Source organism: Tauraco erythrolophus, chromosome 22 (assembly GCF_009769465.1).
Source record: "Tauraco erythrolophus isolate bTauEry1 chromosome 22, bTauEry1.pri, whole genome shotgun sequence".
Taxonomy (NCBI): Eukaryota; Metazoa; Chordata; class Aves; order Musophagiformes; family Musophagidae; genus Tauraco; species Tauraco erythrolophus.
The window spans coordinates 3,866,515-3,887,663 of record NC_141486.1 but is presented as its reverse complement, the minus strand read 5'-3'; the positions used below and the strand labels follow the sequence as shown (position 1 = coordinate 3,887,663).

Below are 21,149 nucleotides of genomic sequence, written 5' to 3'. Positions count from 1 at the left end.
AGGTGAAGGTTCCAGAGGATGCTCGTTCCTTGGGGAGCTGGTCTGGGACACAGGCCCCTCCTGCAAGGAGCCTGCCCTGCTGCCATCAGCCTGTGGCCCTCAGGGGACATCCATGTCCCCCCCACAGCTCTCAGGGGCTCTGTGAGGTCTTCAGGGTCCAGCTTGTGAAAAGCTGATGGTGACATCCTTGTCTCCAGTCCTGAGCGTGAGGAAAGGATAAAGGTTTGAGAGAGGGGACATGGACCCACCCAGGAGAGGAAGGATGGGAGGTCAGTCTCAACACTTGCAGAACAAGAGTGGGCCTCTGCTCCACTCCTGCCTTTGATTTGTGCCATCCCCTCCTTGTCACTGCATCCTTCGTGGCGCCCAATACTGCCTTCGCTTTTCTGAGCTCCCAGGGCACCGGGAGGTTCCTGCCTTCCACCACGCTGTGGGGAGCAGACCGCCTGGCTGACCTGCTAGCCTTTCCCATCTCTGACTTTTATGATACTAATTATAGCTGGTGTTATTGCATAGTTAATCTGCATTATTAAGAGATGCGGTGGAGATTGGTTTTATAATAATAACAGCTCAGATTTATAGAGTACCTTTTATCCCAGGGGGTCCTTATTTGCTTTATAGCCTTGCAGTTGTGTACAGGCTTGCAGACAGGAATTCCTTCTCCTACTTTGCTCCTCCGATGCGGGGGTGCAGCCACTCCTGGGGCACGGGGGCTCTGCACCTACTCGGGACGTGTGAAAATAAGGGTTATGTTCAGCTGAAAAGAAAGAAGAGAGTGAGGCAGAAGGGTTTGAGGCAGCGAACTGTAACCACCCAGCTTTAAACCATGATAGCAGGAGGTTTCCAGCATCCTGTGGGCATATCCTTGGTGGTCCCCATTAGCACGAGCTGTGGGTTCATGCCACTTGCACCATGGACACCACTCCAGCGGTACCTCCGGGGATGAGGCTGACACTTACCAACCCATCACTGCTCTTCCTCGCTAGTGCCAGTGTTGGTCGACAGAGATTCCCCATCCACAGACTAAATCGGCTTGACATTGACTCAGCGATGCGAATCCTTGCTCCAGGCAATGCAGTCGCAAGCAGGCACTGGCATGGGGATATCTGAGCGCTCTGCAGCTATGCCAGCTGTCGAGCCATACCTGCTTCCCAGTTAGCAGCAGGGCTTGGATATAGTCCTCCGTGCAGCAGAAAATCTTCTCTTGCTCTTTCCCATCCCAAGTGATCCCTCCAGAGATGGAGGATTTGCCCTTCTGCATGTTGCATTTTAAACATGCATTTTAAACATTTGGGCTGGGGCCCCATCAGTTGAACCTACTGTCCGTCAAAGGTGATGGACAAGCTGTACGGGGAGCCCTGCCATCCCCTGCCACATCTTACCCATAGGGCACGTATGACCACCCAGGAGATCTCCTAAATCTTCTACCATACCCAGTCCCTGGGCAATGGGACCTGGTTCGGATGCTGGAGCCGTGCAGAGGAACGCAGGAGCAGGCGGTAAGGACTGATCCAGCGTCACTTGCCCTCCTCACCGTCCCCCAGTGATGCTCCCTTGCTGTCCTGCTGTCACCCTGCCCAGACTGCAGCCAGGCAAGAAGGAGTCTCCCACGGGCTGTTGCCTTCAATAACAATTTTCTTGAGATGAAAGCTCAGGGTGCTTGTGCCAGTTCATTTCTCCCCCAGCATGGGCCGAAGGAGCCTGATGCGTGTAGAGCAGCCTGCGTGCCTGCACCCTGGCTTGCCGTGGGGCAGTGCCGCTTGCCAGCTGGCGAACATCTGGAAGGTGTGATGGCACTGCCACGTGTCATCAGGCAGCCACACGGTCTGAGTGCGGTGGCCCGCAGAGCTGGGAGGAGGGAAGCAAAGCGGAAGGTTGTCCAAGGAGTGGGGGTGGCTCTGGGCACCTGCCTTGTCCTGGGAGGGTGGCAAGGGGTGAGTTCACTGCAGGTGCTGTCACCCCTCCCCAGCTTGCTGCGCACATCATTTCGTGGCTTCCGTAATTAACTTCACGGGCAGAAACACGGCTTTGCAGATGCGGTCGCAAATCCCAGCTAATTCACCATATGCTCTGGCTGCCTGACAGTGCTGGGGAGCTGCCGCGTACGGATGCGTCCCCAAGAGCTGCCCTGCCTGGGGCTGCCTTCGCCTTCCCTGCCTGGCCCTGGCCCTCAGGGATGCCAGGCTCTGCACAGCAGCTTGCTGCGGAGCAGCTGCCATAGTCTGTGCTGGCGGGTTTGCTGCTGGGCAGAGCCAGGGGCCGGCTGAGCATCCTGTGTGGGCATCTTGGATGGGCTGCCTGGGTGCTGCAGCCCTGGCTGGTGGGCACTGGGCACCACTGGGGCTGCCCCAGGCTTGGTCGAGCCCTGCGTGGGGATGCTGGCGTACAGCATGCCTTGCACAGGGAGGGAGTGGGAGCGTTAACTGCGTTGGAATGACTTTGTCGGAGCGCTAGCATATGAGATGTGTGGTGATATTGCAGCCCTGCCAGTGCCTGTGGCTGTTTTTCCTCTGCTTCTAATGACTAATAGAGAGAAGACAAAACAATTTTTGTTCGTTTCTCACACGCCGCAGTGGGTTTCTTATTTTCCAAACCTCATTAGAGTTTGTAATACCGTCGTGGTAGTCAAGAGCAGTCCGAATCACCCTGGGGGGAAAGAAGAACCAAAGAGATATGATGTGCAGACTGGTATTAACACTGCTCCTGGCTCATTTCCAAGGTCCCTCCTGATTCCCTTCCAAACTCTTACGCCTTATCTCCATCTTAAAGGTTAACGATGAAGCTTAGGAGAGGGGGAAAAAAAAAAAAGCTTAAGATCCTAAATTGTGAAAAGAGAATGGACGTGTGTGCTGAGCAGAGAGCTGCGTCTGCATTTACATTGGAAAGACAAATATTATTTAAAAGGCAGTGCTCGTGCTTCCCAGGGCGTTGCAGCTGGGGGGGTGGGTTTCCCAGGAAGAGCTGCTGGTGTGTGGAGAGGCCACTGGCTTCACGTCGCCATGCCCCCATCCCGTAGGAACTGGATGCAAATCAGTCACCAGCCTCGCGCCAGCTCCTTAGGAAGTCCCAGCGTGCGGTCCTGGCTCCTCTGAAGTCAGTGGGAGTTTTGTATTTGCTGCCTCGTTACAAATGATGCTGATGGAAGCGCCAGGCACGGAGCTGCTTGAGCAACACTGTGGAAATGATTGCAAACAGCACCCAAACAACCTGTGCAAGAGGACCGGCAGCCTTGGCTTAGCTCACTGTTGAAATGATCATTCAGAGGAGGTGTCCAGCCCAGCACAGAAAAACTGTCCCATAGAGAAACCGTCCCCAGATCATCTTGCAGCAGCTACAGCCTGGTGGGCAGAAGCTTCATGAGCAGCTCCAGGAGGTCTGACTGTCTGCACGGCACTTCCCCATCCAAATCAGTGAAAAGCTGAAAGCTGCGGAGCTTATGGAAGCTGGCAAGGTCAGAGCCTTTGGCTGTTAGCGATGCCGAAGCTAATGGAGGGAGACACCTTGAAGAGCAGATACATGGAGCAAGACACAGATCCTCCTGGCAAACACTATGCAGCACCAGTCCTTTGCAAACGGGCAGATTTCTCATCAGCCACATCAGCTGTTGGGTAATTCCTGGACCTTTCCATCGAGGAGGGATGGCACATGGCTCAGATGTGTCCTCCTGGCCCTGCCACCAGGTTGCAGGCTCAGGACAAGGCTGCTGAGATCAAAACCTGTCTGCCTGTGGGCAGTGGTGGAGCCACTGCCTATCTCACTGGTGAGATCAGCCAAACGCTTAACGCAGAGCCATTCAGGGAGAGAGGTTTGGGCTAAATGCTTTTGTTTGCTTTTCCCTTGTGCAAGGAGGAGAGGAGCAGAGAGGTGTGTGTGGAAGGGCTTGTTCTTGGTGATGATCATACAATAATAGAGTGGTTTGGGTTGGAAGGAACCTTAAAGATCATCTAGTTCCAACCCCCCTGCCTTGGGCAGGGAAACCCTCCACTACACCAGGTTGCTCAAAGCCTCATCCAACCTGGCCTTGAACACTTGCAGGGATGGGGCAGCCACAACTTGTCTGGACAACCTGTTCCAGTGCCTCACCACCCTCAGAGGGAAGAATTTCTTCCTTAGATCTAATCTGAATCTCTCCTCTTTAAAGCCATTATCTCATGTCCTGTCACTACACATCCTTGTCCAAAGCCTCTCTCCAGCTTTTCTGTAGCCCCTTTAGGTACTGGAAGGCAGCTGGAAGGTCTCCCCGGAGCCTTCTCTTCTCCAGGCTGAACAGCCCCAACTCTCTCAGCCTGTCTCCATAGCAGAGGTGCTCCAGCCCTTGGATCATCTTCATGGCCTCCTCTGGACCCACTCCAGCACCTAAGTGTTGTACGTAAGTGACAAGATGCACCTGTGTGATGTGACTTGAGCAGGACAGTAGTAGGAGATAGCAACTTAAAGATGGAAAGTGTTGGGTCAGACATATGCTGGGTTGTATTTCATCAGCTTCCTTGCTGCTTGTCATTGATGTGAGGAGTTCATCAAATGAGGACGTCTCTGGCAGTAAAAGCGCAGAGCTTGGGTCCTGGTCTGTCAGAGGGAAGGCACTGTCAGTGGACTCTGGGCTCTTTTTTAGGCTCTGATACTGGTGAAGCGAGGAAATGTTATCTGGGTTCAAGAGTTGGCGATGGCAGCTTCTGCACCAAGTCGTGTCTCCTAATTCACATGCATTCACCTCCTGAGGGATTTGCTCTCTGTAAGTGTGGGCTTCCAGGAGCAAGTTGTGCCAGAGTTACAGGCAAACAAGAGACAGGTTGTCACTATCTTCGTTTTCTCCAGCTGAGGATGTGTTGGTTTTTCATCCTCACCCTCTCACTCTAAAATGGGTATTTTTGACTTTTCTTAAACCTTCTTGCAGAAATCACCCTTAAGCTTAGGTTAAGCACAGGAAATTTCAATCCCAAAGGGAATAATCCGTACATTTGCAAAGTTGTTTAAGGGGCTGAAAACTAGAGCTTTGCATGGGATTCCTCTTGCAGCCCCGACTCCGTAATTAAGGCATAAATCCGGGTCTGTGTGCTGCCTGCTGCACCGGCACCAGGCGTTGCTGTGGGAACCATAACTTTCCAAATTTGTTTTTACTCAGCACTCCATTTCAGCCTGTTCCCAACAGGCACACCGGAGGAAAAAAGATCCACAGCCTACCGCAGGGCTTCACCCATGGGAGACATGCTTTACGGGAATAAATAAATAGCTCTATAATGGGCAGCGGGGTAGGGAGGATAACAAAAGGTGATAAATGGGCACCGAAGATGTCACTGGGACCTGGCATCTCCAGAGCCAGCAGCTGGGAGAGGCTGGGGAGCAGCCTCTTGGGATCCCTCTGCATGGCCATGGGCACCCCACCTTGAGCTGTGTTGCTTTGGCTGTCCAGAGCCATGTGCCGGTGGTGAACCTCCTCCTCCAGCAGCATGTCCCCCCACCAGCTGCCTCCTCCGGGACTCACCAGGGCGCAGGAGGGAGATCTCTTCTCCTGTCACTCACGACTTCTCCATCTCCCCATCTCAAAGCAGATTCCTGTGTCATTCCTTTAGAAATAGCTTCAGGGGAGGATGTGCTTTTTCTGCCATGGTGGTGGGCACCGCTAGCTGGATTTCCCCAAGTGCTTGGTGGTATCCAGAGAAGGTCTTTAGCATTTGGGGGATGTATGGAGATGATTTGTAGGACAATCAAGTTGGAATGATCCAGTGTTGGTGGAGCACGATGCTGATGGGCAGCACACGACCCCCAGGGTGCCAGACAGAGGGCTGCTGACCTCAGCTTGGGCATGAGCGGTGCAGAGAGTTGAGTTGTCAGTTCAACAGCTGAACTAAAACACCAGCAGCGGTATGTTTGGATTACCATGAAGTGAGTGTGATGTTCTGGTGTGCTAACGGAGAATGGAAGAGCAGGTGCAGTCTCTGTTGAGACTCGTCTTTAGCTCCCAGGGAGGCACGAGACCCCCGCGAGGCACGGAGGTGGTGGCAGAGCAGTGGTGGCTTCTATTCATCTTCATCTGTTTTGTACTTAAAAGCAACAACCACCAAAAAATCATCTGTGCTCAGGTTCTGCAACAGGTTCAAGCAGAGTTGACAAATAGTTTGGGATCAACTGAATTCCTGTTTTACAGTGAATAAACTATTCACTGGGAAGGAATCCCTGGAACCAGCACTGCTCCCACTGCCCATGTCCTCCTGTCCGGCTGTTGCTGCTGTCTCAGGTCTTAAAGTCCCATGTCCAGATGTCATTTGCTGGCTGTCACCATCGTCATGCCATGGCTGGGGTCCCTGCATGGCACAGGCACTAGTGGGATTTGCAGCTCCCGCTCCCAGCCACGGTCTCTGGTGAGAGCCACCACCCTCTGCCTGATCTCACGGCTTTCCTTGTCCCCTCCCATGCTTCAGTGTCCCCCGATTGGGCACGGTGAGGGAAGAGGAGCCCTGGCAGTGCCCCTAAGGGCCTCCTGCAGCCATACTGCCATGACACCGTCATTAGTATTCCAGTGCCGGGATCAAAGAGCCACTGAGGCAGAGCCCACGGCATTTCATTGGTGTTGGCTGAGCCCTTTTCAACACGTCCCCAGTACAGAGCAGGTGGCTTCACCACTGCGCAGCCCCACGGGACAGGAAGAGTGGGGTGTGTGGGAAGGGGGGTCCTGGTTGCTCCCAGCCCCATGGAGGGTTTTGGGGCTCGGTCCAAGGGCATGTGGAGGGGATGGTGCTGAGCTCTGTGCTTGTAGGTACATGGTGCTGGCCCCGAGGAGCACCGTGCGTGCTGGTGTGATTTACCTTCCCGAAACACCTCAATTTAAATGCTAATTCTCCCTGAACCGAGGGGTGAGGCAGCTATTGAGTATTGTCAGGCTGTTTATTGCTGGCGCTGAAGTGGGACACGCTGGGGATGCGGTGGGGAGGGACAGGCAGTGTGGGGACAAGCATTACCGCAGCACTGGGACCAGTGGAGGGATGGGGTGATGGCTTGGGCACAGTGGGGAGGTCCAGGGGGCACGGGCAGCTCTGTGTTAGTGTTCTCCTCTCCCTGCAGCCCAGTCCAGCCGGGCATCGTTGCAAATGGTGTTTAGAGCCGAAAGTTGGGGAGCTGGAGGGGGCTCCAGGGCCCTGCAAAACCTGTTTGGTCTCACCATTTTTAATCCTGCCTCATTATACAGGATGGGGCCTCGCTGAAATTAATGACCAGTAAATTTGGCGTAAGTAACTGCTGCTTCAGAGGGTTTGCATTAAGCCCTTATAATTCACTGGTGCCTGAGGTCATGGAGACACGTGGGGGGAGATTTACGGCGTGCTTACCTTCTCCGAAGTGGCTGTGGAAACAGGACACCCTCTTTTCTGTCTTCCAGTGACTCTAGATCACTTTTTTTTTGGTGATGACAAGCCAAAAAGAAGCTTTTCTGAATGTCCCCATGTCAGATGCAGGCTGGGCTCTTGCGAGCCCGCACCCACCGCAGCGCAAAAGCTCCTCCGAGGAAAAGTTGGATCAAAAGCTGGCGCTAAATAACCTCAAATCCATCTTGTTCTTCCCAAGCCATTTCAGGACAGAAAGAAGTAAGATTAATAAATTATTCTTGCCAGAGAAGGCGTCCTCTCAGACTTGCCTAGCAGAAAGCGCAGTCCTCGTGTCGTCACTTTGCTGAACATAAGCAGGCTGGGTGATAATGTGATTAACATTTGTAGCTGTGCCGGCTCAGATAAGGGTAATTAAATCTCACGCTTCAGGGCATCAGCTAATCACTTGTGGGGTCATTTTATTATTTATTTTTTTTTACCCCTTCATGAATATATTTGCCCGGTCGCGGCGATGCAGGGTGCGCATTCGGTGGCGGATGGAAGCAGCAAGATCCACGCCAGCTGATGCTTGGATTTGCTGTCGGAGATGTACAGGAGCAAGGAGGGTCTCCGAAAGGGTCAGCAGGCAGAGTCTGACCTTGATGCCATGTCCTTCAGGAGCGAAGGGAGAAAGCCACAGCTGGCCAAGTCGAGAACAAGAAGCAGCTCCTTCACCCAACAGTGTTGCTAACAGGAAAATGAAATGAATGTGAGTCACCAGCTGATGTTTCACTACTGTGGGCCAAAATTCCACTGCGAGCTTGGCCCTGGCTTTCAGTGCTCAGCAAGGGGACGAGGCGTGCCAGGGCTGAGCAGAATCATGCCATGGACCAGGACCTGGCAGCCGTGGCCTCGTCCAGGAGGACCACAGCACTCTGGCTGCTCTGCAATGCCTGCATTGGGCTTTCCTGCTCCCTAAAAACCCCCTTTCGTTCAGGGATGTTGTGGGATGCTGGTCCTTTTTGGAGGCTTCCCGTTGACTGCCTGAGATGGTCCCATCACTGCGGAGCACAGCAACGCAGCCCTACGCTGCACCACACCACGGCTGTACTGCTTGACCTTGGCTGTATTATTTAAGGTCATGTTCCCTGAAAACATTTCTCATTTGCGTATCTGGTTTCAGGACAGGAGAACACAGGCTCTTGCTGCCTGAGTCTTCCTCCTGGTACCTGAGCAGCTGTTAATTGCCTTTACCCCACCAGCACCCTGAGACGGAGGGAGCTGCTGTCTGTTACCTGTGGTGCATTTTATGACTCGGCCAAGGTTACACGAAGTATCCATGAAAGCCAGGATTTTGAACTCAGTTTAATCCAGGCAACTGCCCCCCACCTCAGCCCACTCTGCCCATACAAGAGCTCAGTAAAGCCTTTGGCCATTTGACCTTTCCCAGCATTGAGACTTGTTTATCTGGGAGTCAGCTCCATCCCAAGGCAGGAGCACACTCTGGGGCAGATGCTGCTGGGGACTGAGGCTGCGAGGGAGAAATGGCATTTCCTTATATAATGACTCAGTACCCACAAAACGCACCGAGAGACGTTCAGATTCCCACCAGGAGAGTGCTGCGAGTCGGCGAGTGGATTCAGCCTACATCGTGGTGGAGAGGGCAGCGCTCTCGCTGCTCCTGCCAGTATCGGGCATCCTCTTCATGAGTGTCGGGGAGATGCTGGGGTGAGAACAAGAGACAGAGGATGTTGCAGGGCTAGCAGGTGCTGGGAGCAGGTGGATTTGCTGGGCTCTCTCCTGATCGCATTGGAATAAACCCAGCTTCAGGGCTGGCAGGAACCGTGAGATCATGAAGGCACCACGGTGCCTCTTGGAAACAGCATGGACACCCAGGCGTGAACCGATGCGGAGGTGCCAGTGGCTCGGCCGTGCCCCAGACGGTGGCACGTGCGGCGGCATGTGCACAGGAATGCTGTCACATCCCTCCCCTCGTCTGTGTCCCCGCCCCTCACACAGAACCTTTGCTCAGAGCTTCCAGAGAGCACAAAAGCCTGGCAGAAACTCTTTTTTGTGCCTGTACAGGGAGCAGCGCTGCGAGCCGCAGGGTTATTAATAAGGTGCAGTGGAAGAGGAGCTGCAGCCCTCTGCCAGCTCTGGCTTCACGACACATGGCCCTCTGTGCCACCCGGGCACGCCACGGGCAGCAGCCACCTGACACAAGCAGGTGTCGGTGTCCCCATCGTCTGCCCTCCCGGTTTGCCCTCCTGCACCCGCAGAAGCAGCAAGGGCTCGGCGTGGTGCAGGCTGGCAGGGTCCTGCAGCAGGGCTGCACCGTGCTCAGACCCTACTCCCTGAGGGTGCTTCCCCCACCGCAGGGCTTCGGCTCATCCCTGCTTTGGGGTGGCAGGGAGCGGGGGGCTGGAGGGAGGGAGGAGATGCAGGAAGGGTTTGGTAGCAAAAATGCATCATCAAACAGCTCCTGAAGTCTTGCCTTGTACCGCTGCGCTCTCCCGTTATGGGAGCACGTTGCGGGCACACACCGGTGTTTGCGCCCACGTCTTGACTCACACTTGCCCCTTGTTTTTCCTCAACCTTTCGGCTGCGGAGCAGTTAAAGCAAACAGCATTACAGCGAGCAGCACCGCAGAGCGTGGCTTTTCAGTAAATACCTTTTCACAGAGGCGTCAGCTCAGAGCAGCAGCTGCTGCGTGCAGGTTCCCCTTGTGCTGGTGTGCGTCTCCTCCAGCTTCTCCCTCCTTAGTGCCTGTGCATGGACCACCAGCCTGCAGGGACACTGTCCTGCCACCTGGATGAGCTGGGCTTGTGCCCAGGGCCAGCCGGTCTGCAGGCTCGTGGTACAGGTGGGTGTCGGTGAGATGGTGTGGGTGCATTTGCATGGGGGAGGAGGAGATGCTGCTTCTTTGCATCTTCTCTGCCCTGTGCTTGGGCACAAGGCGCTGGGTTAACATGGCGTTCTGGTGTCTGCCATGCCGTGTGTCCCCTGTGACTGAGCTCTTTTGGCACTGTCAGGTCTGTCCCCTTGTGCGGGGCGGTGGGAGAGCGCTTGGGAAGGTGCCACCAGCCAGTGTCATTGTCCTCCTGGTCCTCTCGGAGGTGGGTTGCGGGGCTGGGCAGGCCTCTGGCATGACCTACCTGTCCCTTGTGCTCACCCCTGGGTGCAGGGTGTGGGGCTGACCCATCAGGGAGGGGACAGTCCCCGTGGTCCCAAGTGCTCCATCATGCTTCCCCAGTGAGGCATCGCGCCTTGCCGGGGCTTTGGGATTTGGTAGCGCTGATGCTTTTCTCCCTTTTCTGCTGAGACAGAGCAGCAGAGACACCGACACACTCCTTCCCATGTTCCCTACTGACTTGCCTGATTTTGCAGCCCCTGCTTCCTACCACCCACACAGCTCCAGCAATGATTGCAGTTCCCCATTTGCATCGCTCAGGGCTCCGAACAGCGAAGCACCGCTCCGCTGCGGGGATCCCGTGCCCAGCGGGATCGATAGGAGATTTGTGAGCACATGTGTGAGCCAGAGGCTTTTGCCCTCAACAAACGAACCACTTTTTCTCCAGCAGTGCCTAAAAGTGAAGCTCCTGAGAGGCAATCAGGTGCTGGCGGCTTTGCGATGGGGGTGCAGCATGAAGGCAGGCTGCTGCCTGGTGCCAGGGCTGCCTGTGTGGCCACGCTCAGCCCTGCTCCTGTGTCCCCACCTGCAGCTGCTCATCCCAGTGCTCCTCACCCGCTGCGGGGCTGCGAGCATCCCCAGGCTGGTTGCACAGGTCTATGGCCTCCTGCTCACCACGGTTGCAGTGGCTGTGTCCTGATCCTGGAGCAGTGGGAGGGCCCTGGTGAAGTGCTCCAGCAGCTCAGCATCTCCCTGCAGTGGACCCTCAGAGGTGGCCAAGGTGTCCTGGCTTGCAAGATGCTCGTGGGATGACAGAGCATCCCTGCTCAGGGACGGGCTGTGAGGGGTGACACCAGGGAAGGAGGGTCAACCCAGCAGCTGTGTAAAGGAAAATCTGTTCAGAAAAATGCGGCTGGGGCAGGCGGTGCCAGCCTGAGCCTCCTCCCCCCAGCTCCTGGGGCTGACCTGATTTTGCAGGAACCTCCCTTTTTTCTTCTCCACTGCCCTTTTGTCTCTGCACCCGGAGAATGCAGAGCCTCCTGGCCTATATTTTGACTCTAAGATCAATATTTAAAATCCCCCCTCCCGTTTCCCTTTGCACAGGCGCGAGGCATTTCACTTGCCGGGGGAGGCTTGTCTCCCAGAGACCTGTCTGTTCACCATTTCAAATAATTTCCCCCGGTATCGTTGTTCTAGAAACAATTCATTAGGGGCCTATTATACAATGTTATACCTGCCAAGGTTAGAAAAGATCCTGCATGTGTGGTAAAATCGCGCTGTGAGCTGCACGCGCCGGCTTTTTTTGGTTTCGGTGCCTATCTCTAAATGTACCTTTTTCTCCTTTTGGAGAGCGGGTCATCTGGGGGCAAAGCCATGGGGGCGATGGTGCTGCCTAGGGCGGAGAGCCCCAGCAGGCTTGGTCTGATGCTTGGTCACGGTCCTGTCCTGGGAAGGTGCTGCAGGCAGTGGAAAGGGGCAGTTTTGGGACACAGCAGCCTTCACTCTCTCCTCACTGCTGTTTGTCCCCTCTCCAATGACACACTTTGAAAATCGGGGCCAAAACCAGTCGCTGGCTCCCCAGGCTGAGAGCGGTCCCATGTTGCCGGAGAGCCGTGGTCCCGAGGGAGCTCATTAAGCATCACCTTGGAGGGCTGCACAGCCACGGGCGGCTGGTGGTGGGGGCTGCAAACCCCCATCCCATGTTAGGTCTCCTGCTCGGAGATGTCCCTCACCCTCCCAAGTCATCCGTCCCCCTGCTGCTGGGGCGGCTCAGCCCCCCTGCCCAGCTGTGGCCTGCATCGTTGCTTTGCAGTTGTCTTTTTCTCTCTGCAGGGAGAATAACTTCATCAAGGACTTCCCCCAGCTGGCCGACGGCCTCATGGTGATCCCGCTGCCTGTGGAGGAGCAGTGCCGAGGCGTCCTCTCGGAGCCCCTGCCCGACCTCCAGCTTCTCACTGGTATGAGCAGCCCCCGGGCTCAGCCCCCGCTGGGGCAAGCGCAGGAGCAAGAACCCCTTCTCCCCCCCTGGATCCCAGCATGGTCCCCAAGGAGCATCAGCACCTCCAGTGTCTGAGGGTCCTTCTCAGCATCCTTCCTGTGCTCCTGGGGCAGAAACAGCGCCCGGGCTGTGCGAGTCCACCCCGGCACGGCAAGGCAGCATCTCCATCCCCGTGAGCCCCAGGCAGCCGCAGCCATCGCAGTGCTGGTCCTGCCAGCAGCCTGGAGACCCCATGGCGTGACCACCAGAGGAGGTCACCACCCCTCCTGCCATCCCGTTTGTCACCTCTGTGACATGGAGCAAAGCAATTGCTCAGTGTGAGCATAAGCACGAGGCATTTCCCGGAGTGTAGCCGCCAGGTCGGCAGGGGCTGAGCACTGGCTCTTCCTTTGCAGGAGACATCAAGTACGACGAGGCAATGGGCTACCCCATGGTGCAGCACTGGAGGGTCAGGAGCAACCTCTACAGGGTGAAGCTCAGCTCCATCACCCTCTCTGCAGGTGAGGGTTTCTGTTAGGGGGGAGACTGCACGTCTATGTGGGCGTACAGGTGGGTGGTGGTCTTCTGCCTCAAGGCACAGTCATGCCGAGCATCTCACCAGCATTTCCCACCCCCAGGCCCTGCTCGGGCAGTAGGTCGCACTCCCAGCGCTGCCAAAGAGGCAGGCAGAGAGATTTTCCTCCTTTTATAGGGGGGAAACTGAGGCAGGGAGTTTGTGTAGCTCAGGCACACAAACCAAGAGCTGGGGTGAGAGCTGGGATCAAGCTAATAAGTGACACTGGGGGGAGGATTTGCGTGGGGGTGGCTGTGTATATGTGTATTTATGACAAACAGTAAGTTCTTGAAAAAATGCAGTTTCAAAAGGACCCAAAGCGCTTGTAAATGCAAGTGATATAAAGCAGGGAGTTGCAGATGAAGAAGGGGCGGGCAGGAGGATCCTGCAAATGTCAAAACATTTCACTTCCACGTTTTTATAGCTACACATTTTGTTTCAGAAATGCTGAAACATTTTGTTGCGACCTGAAATGTTTTGCCTTTTCATTTCAAACGAGCATTTTTTATTTAAAAATCAACCTGTTCTTAAATGGGGAAAGAAAAAAAAAAAAGATTTAGTTCAGACAGGCTGCACAGCCCCAGAACAAAATAACCTGCTCGGAGCTGAACAAAATATTTTGAGTTCACCTCAGAATGAATTCTTCTACCTTTTTTATTAAACCAACCTTCTCCTTCAATAAACCAACCAACCAACCAGCCAGATAACCTCATTTTGGTGACAGTTACAACAGATTTTTTTGCAGTATTTTTTCAGTTCCACCCCTGAACCAAAACGAGGATATCAGCCAGCTCTAAATGATGCCAAGGCACCATGTAGTCACCAATGCCTCCACGATATTTCCTCCCCATAGAACAGCAAGGGTCCATGTCCTTGTGCCATGCCAGCAGTCCCCGCTGCCTGCACTGGCGCTGCACGGTGTTGCTCAAGACTTGCCCCAACCCTTGTGCATCCACGGAGCTGCCATCAGCCCAGCCCCATGCGTCCATCTGGGCTGTCTCCAGCTTTCTTAAAAATAGTTATGGTTGTGCAAGGTATTTACACTGGGGATGGTCTGCAGTGCAATTTGTAATAAATTGCACCAGGAGAACAGCTCAGGTTGTGGTTACTGCAAAGCAAAGGCCAAGTGCGTCCTTTGGGGAGAGCGTTCATGATGTCCCAGCAGCCTGAAAAACAGGCTGGAGCTGGTGGGAGGCTGTGCGTCTTGGGGGAGGTGTGTGTGCACACGTGTGCTCACACGTGTGCTCACATGCACATCCCTGTAAAACGATCTGAGAGATCTCTTAGGGGGAGGAATCATAGAAGGATGTGAGAGCGGCAGCCCAGGTAAAGAGCAGGTTGTGGATTCCAAAGGATCATGTAGACTATGGAGGCAAGAGAGGAGGAACTGCACTTTGCACCCATGGAGGGACGTGTATGTCTTGAGCAGGGGATCTTCTGGGCCTCCTTCTCCCCCGGCTGTAGCTAGCAGCCCTGCCTGGCCAACCTGCCCATCCCCTGCCTCCCTCCCACAGGCTTTGCAAACATCCTGAAGATCCTGACCAAGGACAGCAGCCGGGAGGAACTGCTCTCCTTCATCCAGCAGTTTGGCTCCCACTACATCGCGGAGGCTCTGTACGGCTCCGAGTTCAGCTGTACCATCCACTTCCCCAGCAAGAAGGTCCAGCAGCAGCTCTGGCTCCAGTACCAGAAAGGTGAGGAGGGCGGCGGGAACGGGCAGGGGCACAAACGCCGGTTATCATTCGTGCTGTTTTCCATCCATCTTCCCCATGCACACACCATCACCGCGCTGGTGAGCGGGCGCAGACAGGAGACCTGTACCAAACTGGGTGCCCAGTGGCACGTGTCTGTGGGCAGCATCCCTGAGCCAGGCACATCCCCCTGCCTGCTCCTGCCCTTCAGCAGCCGCACTCCGGTTCCAGCCTTTGTCAAGAGAGACCTGCTTCACCGCCCGTGCCCGCCGCGGCGGCCCCCGCGTGCTGGGGGTGCTGGGGGTCGGGTGATGGAGATGTGACATAATTGAGCTGTCTCAGAGCGGCTTCGTTTTATTGCTTGTGACAATGATAGTCTTTAAGGAAGTGTTTTAAATCAATAGCAGACTCATTGTGCTACACCATAAATAACGAGACACATCATTAAACAGGGCAATAAACTTCAGGACTTTGAAGTAATACAATTAGGTTATGTTTATAAAAACTCCCTTATCGCCGTAGCCTTCCATTTGCCAATTTATCTCTCTCTCCTCCAAGAAACTGGGGATATTCCTGGGGCCTGATATTTTTCTGTGGAAAAACACGTGTGGTGTTTCGCAGGGCCCATTGTAGGGCTGATGGTAATGGAGGTCGGAAAGTCACTTGTGTCCTGCCCTGTGGGCACTGCCCAGAGTGGCCTCGTTGGGTGCCAGGCAGGGGACGGAGGTGGGGTCCTCCGCCGCTTTCTGCTCCTTTTTTCCCTCTGTCTTCCCAGTGCAGCGCCGCTTGTAAGCGTATTTATAACACCCTGTACTCGTTTGTTTGGGTTTTAAATAGTGATAAATGACGTTTGCCATAGCAGTGCCCCTGTTCCGCAGGAGAAGGTGCCGGGGGGGGCATCGTTTATGTATTCACGATGTTGTTAATCATTCGGGTGCGTTCTCTGCAGTCCCCAGGCAAACGCGTCGGTGGGGAGCGGACCCGGAGTGGCTCCTTGGCCCCAGCACCGGCACCCCAGACACAGGTTTCTGCAGAGATGCCAGCTGGGAATGAGAGGCAGCCGCTGCAGTCTGAGCCCGGCACGAGCATCGCCGCTGGTTTGTGGTGCCAGGGCCAGAGGGGAGATGGATGGTGGCAACGCCTGACCTGGTGGTGAAATATCTCCTGTTTCTGAGCCCCCACCTTCCCCCCATCCGGGCACAGCGGTGCTTCCCGGGGCTGGACCACAAAGCCCCGCGGAGGCACAGGGCGTGAAGGCGAGCAGTGCCTCGCTGGCAAAATAATTTCCTTTTTAGTCCATGGTATGCAGCCAGCTGAGGCGGGCTCCCTTGCTCCCCATCCGGCTCCTGCCCACGCCCCTGGAGCCGTGCCCACCTTGTGCCGCTCGCAGGGCTGTCCCAGGGCGCGAGGGGCGTTGGGGCATCCCTCCCCACCACCTGTGGAGCACCACAGCACTCGTGGGACCCCAGGGATCTCCCGGGGGTTTTGCATGTAATGCTTGGAGATAAGCATTTAATTTCTGATCGTGCGGCATTTGGGCAGTGGGTGCTGGCTCCGACCTCGTTCTGTGCGAGTGGCTCCGTCTGTGACTTCGGTAGCTGGTGGGGTCAGTGAGGTTGGACTTGGAGGCCGTCAGAGGGGACAAGTGTTGTAATTAGCTCTTGGATGGTCAGAAAATGCTCTTGGAAGGACATCGAGGATGTTCAGGGCTCTTGCCAATACCGGGGGAGATCAGCTCTGTGGACAGAGCAGGTGTCACAGGAACCCAGGGCTCTCTCCCGGATAAACCCCTGTTAGCTAAGAGAAAGAGCTTGCTGTTTATGGTAGACGGATTTTATTCCCAGCTCCTCCACTGATTTACTCTCATTTTGCTAGTGACATAAGGAGGATTGGAATAAATAGCTCCAGCTAGACAGTGCTGGATGCCTTCTCCACTCGGAAACAGCTCTGGCCTGTCGGCCTCCCCGCTGCTAGCCAGCCCATTTCCGAACTGCTCAGAGAGCGCCCATATGCATCATCGCTCCCAAATACAAAAGTAAGGGCAGGGTAACTGTAATTCGTTAGCGAGCAAAGCAGGTCAGAAGGGGAGGGGGAGAGGAGAGTCTCGAGCTAATTGGCACGGCACCAACCATGACAGAAATGCACATTGCGGCGTGTTTGCAGCGTCGCACAACATTATTTTAATATTTTAATCCGCTCCATAAATCAATCGGCAGGCCTCGGGAGGAGGCCTCCGCCAATAAAGCTCACGATCTGTGCGTTGAGCCCTAATTGAAAACACGGACTCGAAGAGGAGACCGCGCCGCTGACAGCCCGACTCCCTGCAAAGCGCCGGGCCGGGTGCTGGCTCTGCCGAGACTGGAGCAGCCGGAACGCCGCGCTCGCAACCGGCACAGCAGCCCGTGACGTGGGTCAGTGTCTGCGGAATGCTTCCTTCAGCCAAATGGAGGAGAAAGGGCTCCAGCTCTCACCAGGGACGGCAGAAAGTTGGTGCCTTCTCACTGCCTGGACCCACCGCCCCACCGTCTGCAGGCTGCTCTGCCTGTAGAAATGCCAAATGTTGGCTTTGTCCTGCAAGTAGATAAGGTGTGTGCTGGGAGGAGGCAGAGAAGCCTCTCACCCTTGTTCCTAAGGATTTGCAGGAGTGAATCATGCAAACGAGAGCCGGAGAGGCACGGAGGCATGGCTGCCTGCCCGCGCGGCTGCGGCACACCGAGCACCTCGCTGCTTCCAGAACAGACATGGAAACATCCCCCAGGCTCTCCCCGTCGGAATCGCATTAGCGTGTGAGCAAAGCAAACCAAACTCCAATTTTGTTTCATTCAGAGTGATTAAAGCCCAGTTTTTGGGCTGCTTGCTCTGGCTCTGTTTGGCCAAGCAGTGCCTTAACTCATGGGAGTGGCCTCCAAGCAGGGACCTTGAGAAGGACCTGGCCATTGATCTGTGCCACAGGAGCCTGCATAGGTTTTTCTCCTCTGTCAAAGGCAGCATTTAACACTGACAGCACCTCATTAAGGTCATACCAATTGTGTGAGCATCTTCGTTTGGCAGCTGGGGCAAACACAACGCCCTTGGCCACCTCCTGTTGTGTGTACGAACGTGCTGGGTCTGGCTGGGATGGAGTGAACTGGCTTCGTGGCAGCCCCTGTGGTGCTGTGCTTTGGACTGGTGACTAAACCACTGTTGATAACACCCCAGCGTGTTGGCTGCTGCTGAGCAGTGCTTGCAAAGCGTCCGGGCTTCCTCTCTTTCCCACTCCATCCCTGCGGTGAATAAGCTGGGGTGTGCAAGAGGTTAGGAGGAGACACAACTAGGATAGCTGACCCAAGTTGGGCTATTCCACAGTGTATAATGCCATGCTCAGCGATAAAACTGGAGGTAGAGGATGGGGTCAGCCCACCACAAAGGCACTCACAAGATGTACAGGAAGAGAGTGATCCCTCCATCCAGCAAATCCACCTGCCAGGGACTGCTTCAGTCCCTGCTAAAGGTTTATCACAGACCTGGTTGCTCTGCGGCCCCTCGGTCTGGCTGGTCGAGGAGGAGGAGGAGAGCTTGGTTAGAAAAAGGGAAGAGCTGTGCTGATAACAAAATCCAACAGCCCTGGTGGGATTTCCCCAAGAGCTGTTCTAGCTTGCTCCTTCCCACTGCGATACACAAACTGCAGAACAAATGCCTCTAAGTGCTGCGGCACTTAGAGAAAATGGAGACGTTATCAGCAGTAATGCTGAGGGTCTCGTCTTGTCAAGCATTTGAGTGACAACTCTTTTCCTTCACACAGTGCAGACTAGTTGAGCCTCAGCGTGGGAGACTTCTGTTCTCCAGCTGGGAAAAGCTGGAAAAAGAAACGGTGTGTCGGTGGCCTGCTGCCATGGAGGAGCAGGCAGGCTGGCTGCCGTGCACTGAGGACCTGGGAGAGGGAGAGCTGGGGAGCAGGAAGGGTGCTGGTGTGCAAGGGTGAAGGAGATTCAGAGGGTTTCTCTACCCAGCTGTTGGGTTGCAATAGTGCTTTATGGCTGCAGTGGTGACATGTTTGTTTTTCTTGCATTTCCTGTGATCTCTGGATACAGCTTCCTTGGCGGAGGTTACCTGGCCATGCTGGGCGCTTAGCAAGCTGAGCTTTGAAAGTGGCTGCTACAGATGTAAAAAAGATGTTCTCTCTCAGTAACAGATCATTTATTAAAACAGTCCAGGGAGGGGCTCAGCCCTGATACGTCCTATCACACTCCCTAAGGCTTTCTGCCCACCAGCCTCTCCAGCACCTGCTTCTCTTGGACCGTATGCAGTTGATTTTATTTACCTTTAAGAGGTTACAGTTTTCATGCCTTCTTGTTAACTTAGCAGTTTAGACAAAAATCTTCTTAAAATATAAGCTACAACATAGAGCCTTGAGCTCTGCTAAAATAGCAGTCCATATTCTTCTGCGTAGGGTCTGAGGATGCCTTCTGTCCTCTCAAGGTCTCATTCACCTCCCTTCAGGTCTGGTACTGCCGTAACATAATTGAGACTGAACTAGTCCATGGGAACCTTTAGTTTTCATTTCCTGGGCACAATCAGGTGCATTAAGAAAGCTGTAAGACAAGCTTTGCATCTGTTAAAGGAGATAACGGCTTTCCCTTATACCTGCTTGGTCAGAAGTAAAGTGTACAGAATTTCCTTGTCTTTGAGATCTGTTCCCATAAACAACCACTCTCCTACCTTTGTAACACTCTTACTGCTTGCGGTTTGTGTCATTATATTTATTTCAAAACCTCAGCTTTTGACATTTTGTTCGGAGGAGGGAAAAACAATCTAGCTGGTTGCCATGAAATTTAGTTTAGACTAAAATATGTGCTGTGACTCAGTCTGCTAAGTGACCTTACGCACTGCTCGTTGTAATCCAAAATTGCCAGGCAAGTAGAGTAATTAGTTGTGCAAAATGAAATAACTTTAAGTCCTCGCATTGAGTAATGACCCAGAGAAATCACTTAAGCTATACAATAGAAAAGACTCAAAGCATCTGGCTTTATTTTCACTTTTGTAGCTCTGCCCCCTTTGATTAAGAACAGGCTCTCCCCCTCATCGCTTAGACACCCTGGCTGTTGGGTGCTGCCCAGAACAAATGTTTGTGCTTTAGTTGCCACTTCCGTAAGAAACATAACTTCTCATAGAAGGGCAGGATAAGGCTAACACCACCAGCACAGCAGTTGTTCTGCAAGGATCGTGTATGTCTGATAAACCAGCAACTTGTATCTGTTTAAAGAGCTGCTTCATATCATCTGAGATGAGCCCAAGTGGTAAAAACCTTCACGCAGCTCCGCAAACCCAGCTGGGTTACAGGACCAGGGGAGGACCTGCACGTGCTGCTGATGCCTTGGAAAGCTGAGTGGCAAATTGCTTAGCATTCCTTTGGCTCCACCTAAATACGCTGTTTCTAATATGATTTTTGGCAGTGTTTATCAAAATTATCCAGAATAATAAATAGGTGAACCCTCACAGCAGCCCTCCTACCAGCCCCAGCAAATAAATCACCTCTGCAACGGGGCAGAGCTGAGCCAGAAAACCCCTCAATGAGCCAGGGGCACATCCCGTCCCTGAGCGCTCGGTGCCAGGGAATTCGGACCAGACCTGTAAAACATCAGGTGTCTTCAGCTACGGTGAAAAGTAAGATATTGCCCTTGTGGGAGTGTCGGCGTGCATTAAGGTTCGAAACTCCAGTATTTGTTTGTGAGGCGGGTAGGGAAGCATCAGATAAAGTTACACGAGATCTGCCAAGGAGATCAGATTTATCCTCCGCAACCCGACGGTATAAAAGGGGCCTCGTAGCCATTGTGTTCCCAAGTCTAATCCCCACTGGCCGTAAAAACCAATCTGCCACCAAAGGGAGGAGATGAAGTGGTTTTAATAAGAAAATGAGCCGTTTGCAATGCACTTTTAATTGGATCAATTTTTCCTTTATTACACAGTCTTTAAAAACCAAACACATACATATAACCAGACAAGCTCTTTCTCCAGGTAGAGAGCAGAAGCCAAACTATTTCATCACAATCCTTAATTACTCCGTTTCATCTCGTTTGGCAGACGATCACAACATTGGGGGGGGGGGGCACCACAGCAAGAAATACAGCTCCGCAAAATCATCTTGCAGTCACTGCCAGGGCTTGTCAGGGGACATGTACCCTGGGCAAGGGACAGCAGGTTTGCTTTTTCCCTTTTCTGCCTGAAAGCCAAGACCAGAAGAGCTGCCGCGGGTGCCGCACACCCGCAGGCGCTGATGGCAGTGTCCTGGCCCACCAGTGCGTCGCAGGGTAGTGTTATTTTTCTTGAATCTCCGAGTGAGAAACAGATGACAGATGCTTTGTTTGAACTGCGTAACCAGGAACAGGTTGGGGTAACCAACTGCTCAGTTTACTGGACGAGCTTTTATGTCCCTTCAAGCACTCCAGGAAATGTTATTGCTACTAGTGTGATGTTTATTGCAAAAAAAAAAAAAAAAATC

General features: G+C 53.9%; 1 protein-coding gene across 2 annotated transcripts in view; it reads left to right on the top strand.

Annotated features, from left to right (window-relative positions):
- Positions 1-21,149, top strand: part of ASTN2 (astrotactin 2) — a 370,596-nt gene that overhangs the window by 218,655 nt on the left and 130,792 nt on the right. For both annotated transcript variants that reach the window (XM_086625404.1, XM_086625403.1), the window contains 3 exons: positions 12,262-12,386; positions 12,823-12,927; positions 14,495-14,674. In XM_086625404.1, coding sequence (XP_086481530.1) covers positions 12,262-12,386; positions 12,823-12,927; positions 14,495-14,674 — 410 coding nt within the window. The remainder of the gene's footprint in view (positions 1-12,261; positions 12,387-12,822; positions 12,928-14,494; positions 14,675-21,149) is intronic.